At 61.3% G+C, this 3,342-nt stretch overlaps 1 protein-coding gene across 1 annotated transcript; it reads left to right on the top strand.

The window, feature by feature from the left end:
- The first annotated feature begins 778 nt into the window (after nucleotides 1-778).
- MARCKSL1 (MARCKS like 1) lies at nucleotides 779-3,182 on the top strand. Its single transcript, XM_039836917.1, has 2 exons — nucleotides 779-1,063; nucleotides 1,905-3,182. Exons 1-2 carry the CDS (start codon nucleotides 977-979, stop codon nucleotides 2,412-2,414), a joined length of 597 nt encoding a protein of 198 aa, XP_039692851.1. The 5' UTR covers nucleotides 779-976; the 3' UTR covers nucleotides 2,415-3,182.
- Nucleotides 3,183-3,342: the final 160 nt, after the last annotated feature.

The following is a 3,342-nucleotide window of genomic DNA, read 5'->3' as shown; positions in this document are numbered from 1 at the left end:
GCACCAGACAAGTCAGACAGGTTCTGTCAACATCTCTGAACCCCAGGCTCCTCAGCTTTCAAATGGAAATAAATATGCCCTTTGAGATCACAAGACCACCTCAGCTGGGGTCCAGGCTGAGGGACCAAGGATGAGCATGTCTGAGAGCTCAGTATGAGTGGCCACCAGGGACTGAGAGGAGGGATGAGGAATGGACCTTATTAGTCTGACCAGAGTGGCCTCGTGGCGGGTCAGACCGCTCATCCAGGCTGGCCAGAGCAGGCAGGCAGGGGAGTGGATGGAACTTCTGCTCTGTCTTGGGGCCTGAGGGGGCGTAGATCCCAGTGAGGGGCCCTACGGCTTCGATGACCACATTCTCTGTAGCATAACTCAGGACCAACTGTCGGACGAGTCTGGGCATGTGAGCCCTTCCCAGAGTTCTAGGAAGAGACTGCCAGGGACTGCCAGTGCAGGACCAAGGCGATAGGGGCCATTGCAGGTGCTGGGTGGTCGCGCAGAGAGGTTGGCGGTGAGAAGGAATGACTGCTCTCTACTCTTTCCTCTAGGCACCCCTCGCCCAACTCGCCGAAGAACCCGCCTCTTTCCTTCCCACGCCGGACCCCACCTGCCCTGGTAGTCGTGTGAGTTAGGGGGCCCAGACTGCCAGCATCGCCCACTGCGCAAGTGGGGCCCGGAGACCTGAGCCCGCCTCCACCCCTCGATTGGGCGCTCATTTAAATGCCCGGCCCCGCCCCGAGCTCAGGGCGCATATATATAGGCGGCTCCGCGGGCGGCGGGCAGCATTCTGGCGCGGAGCAGAGCGGCGGCGGGCGCAGCTAGCGGGTCGGGCGCGGAGCGGGGGTGCAGCTCGGTTTCCCCCCGATACCCCTCCCCCTCAGGCGCGAGCCCCACCCCTCCGCCGGCCAAGCCGACCCAGACGAACTATCCCCCTGCGGCGCGAGCTCAAGGGCCTCGCGCCCCGTGAACCCCCCCCATCATGGGCAGCCAGAGCTCCAAGGCTCCCCGGGGCGACGTGACCGCCGAGGAGGCAGCAGGCACTTCCCCCGCTAAGGCCAACGGACAGGTGGGTGCGCTGGGCACGGCCTGCCCTGGCCCTCTCCTCCACACCTCGTCCCCTCTAGGGCCCTGGGCCGGGGCCGCGCGCTTTGTCCGGCCCGGGACACGCGGCGCCCCCTCCCCCGCCCGGTCCCTTTGTTCTCGGCGCCGCAGCCCCCGCGGGTGAAGCGAGAGGAGGGGCGGGGAGGGGGCGCCGGCCGGGCCCCACCGCCTTCTTTGTTTGCCGCCCCAGCCCCCGGCGCTGCCCCCCGGCCGTCCCGAGTGCCGCGCAGGGAACAAAGGGCCGCGCCAAGGGGGCCGCCCAGGGGCCGCGGGGCGGGTGCCCTCCCCTCGGGGCACTCCATCCGCAGCCCCGACCCCGGTGGACCACGGCCTTTTTCCAGGGGGGAGTCGAGATGTGGGGAGCCTGCGGTGGGTGGGGGGCAGTTTACACAAAGCAGCAGGCCGGGGAAATAAGCCGTCCAGGTGCGGAGAACAGCGCCCCTGGGCGGCTTCCCGCCCAATCTCGGCTGGTACGATTCACCCGCCCGCTGGCTGGCCTGCCGGCCGGGACTCCGCAGCAGTCAGCGGGTCTGCGCGGATTAGAGAGCGCGCCCCGGGGGAGGTGGGTGGGGGCCACGGGACCTCAGCGCCTCCTGCCGGCCGTGGCTTCAGCGCTCGGCTCCAGCGCGCCTGGAGGGGCAGGATAATGTTTGACGGGATCCTGGGTGTGGGTTGAGGCTACAGCCAGACTCTCGGGTTGCAGTAGAGTGACTCGGGTCCCCGTTGTCTGGAAGGGGTCAGAGGCGGGCTGGGGTGAGGGGGGTAGTAGAGCCCTGGCCCTTACTGCTGCCTCCTCTGCTCTGCAGGAGAATGGCCACGTGAAAAGCAATGGAGACTTATCCCCCAAGGGTGAAGGGGAGTCACCACCCATGAACGGAACAGAGGAGGCAGCCGGGGCCACTGGCGATGCCATCGAGCCAGCACCTCCTAGCCAGGGCGCTGAGGCCAAGGGGGACGCCCCCACCAAGGAGACCCCCAAGAAGAAGAAGAAATTCTCATTCAAGAAGCCTTTCAAATTGAGTGCCCTGTCCTTCAAGAGAAATCGGAAGGAGGGTGGGGGTGATTCGTCTGCCTCCTCACCCACAGAGGAAGAGCAGGAGCAGGGAGAGATCGGTGCCTGCATCCAGGAAGGCACTGCCCAGGAAGGGAAGGCTGCCACCCCTGAGAGCCAGGAGCCCCAGGCCAAGGGGGCAGAGGCTAGTGCTGCCTCCAAGGGAGGAGACACAGAAGAGGAGGCAGGGCCCCAGGCTGCAGAGCTGTCCACTCCCTCAGGGCTGGAGAGTGGCCCTACACCTGCCAGCGAGCAGAATGAGTAGCTGGGTGGGGGGCAGGTAGGTGATCTCTTAAGCTGCAAAAACTGTGCTGTCCTTGTGAGGTCACTGCCTGGACGTGGTGCCCTGGCTGCCTTCCTGTGCCCAGAAAGGGAAGGGGCTGTTGCCCTCTCCCAGCCACATTCCCTTTCCTCCTCTCCTTTCTGGCCTGTGGATTCTCCCATCATCCACTTGGCCTTCCTCTTAAGGCCAGTTGAAGATGGTCCCTTGCAGTTTCCCAAGTTAGGTTAGTGACGTGAAATGCTCCTGCCCCTGGCCCTACCTCTTTCCCTATTCCTACCCTGCAGAAGGCAAATTGCTGGTTTTCTCCCCCAATTCTTTTCCAAGTAGGTTTTGTTTACTCCCCAAATCTCTGAGCCAGATGTGGGGTGCCTATACTTCAAATCCTGAGTGTCCAGCCTTCCCTCTGTTGAATTTTTAGTCTCTTGTGCTGTGCCTAGTGGCACCTGGGCTGGGGGAGGACAATTCCCCCATCTAGGTTTTTATAAATGTCTTACTCAAGTTCAAACCTCCAACTTGTGAATCAACTGTGTCCTCTTTTTTTGACTTGGTAAGGAAGTATTAGGCTTTGGGGTGGGGGGGAGGTCTGTAATGTGAAACAACTTGTTTTTTTTTTCCCCCTCCCATTGTTGTAAATAACTTTTAATGGCCAAACCCCAGATTTGTACTTTTTTCCTAACTGCTAAAACCATTCTCTTCCACCTGGTTTTACTGTAACATTTGGAAAAGGAATAAATGTTGTCCCTTTAATGATGCCTTTAAATGAGTGGTCTTATGGGGGAAGGGTGAGAAGACTGGTTAATCTTAATCCTGTGGGGTTCTTTTGTTGTTGGGGGGTTGCCCAGATCCTCATGGACCCAGAAGGGCAGAGAAGTGGAGTCAATCAACCCAGGGATACTGCTAAGAGACAAGC

The sequence above is a fragment of the Pteropus medius genome, unplaced genomic scaffold, assembly GCF_902729225.1.
Source record: "Pteropus medius unplaced genomic scaffold, Ma_sr-lr_union100, whole genome shotgun sequence".
Taxonomy (NCBI): Eukaryota; Metazoa; Chordata; class Mammalia; order Chiroptera; family Pteropodidae; genus Pteropus; species Pteropus medius.
This window is presented reverse-complemented; position numbering and strand designations above follow the sequence as displayed.

Bases quoted from the DNA above. Each gene is read 5' to 3' on its own strand.
- MARCKSL1 (XM_039836917.1), top strand. From the start codon at position 977: ATGGGCAGCCAGAGCTCCAAGGCTCCCCGGGGCGACGTGACCGCCGAG. The intron at 1,064-1,904 runs GTGGGTGCGCTG...TCTGCTCTGCAG, and splicing joins CCGCTAAGGCCAACGGACAG to GAGAATGGCCACGTGAAAAG.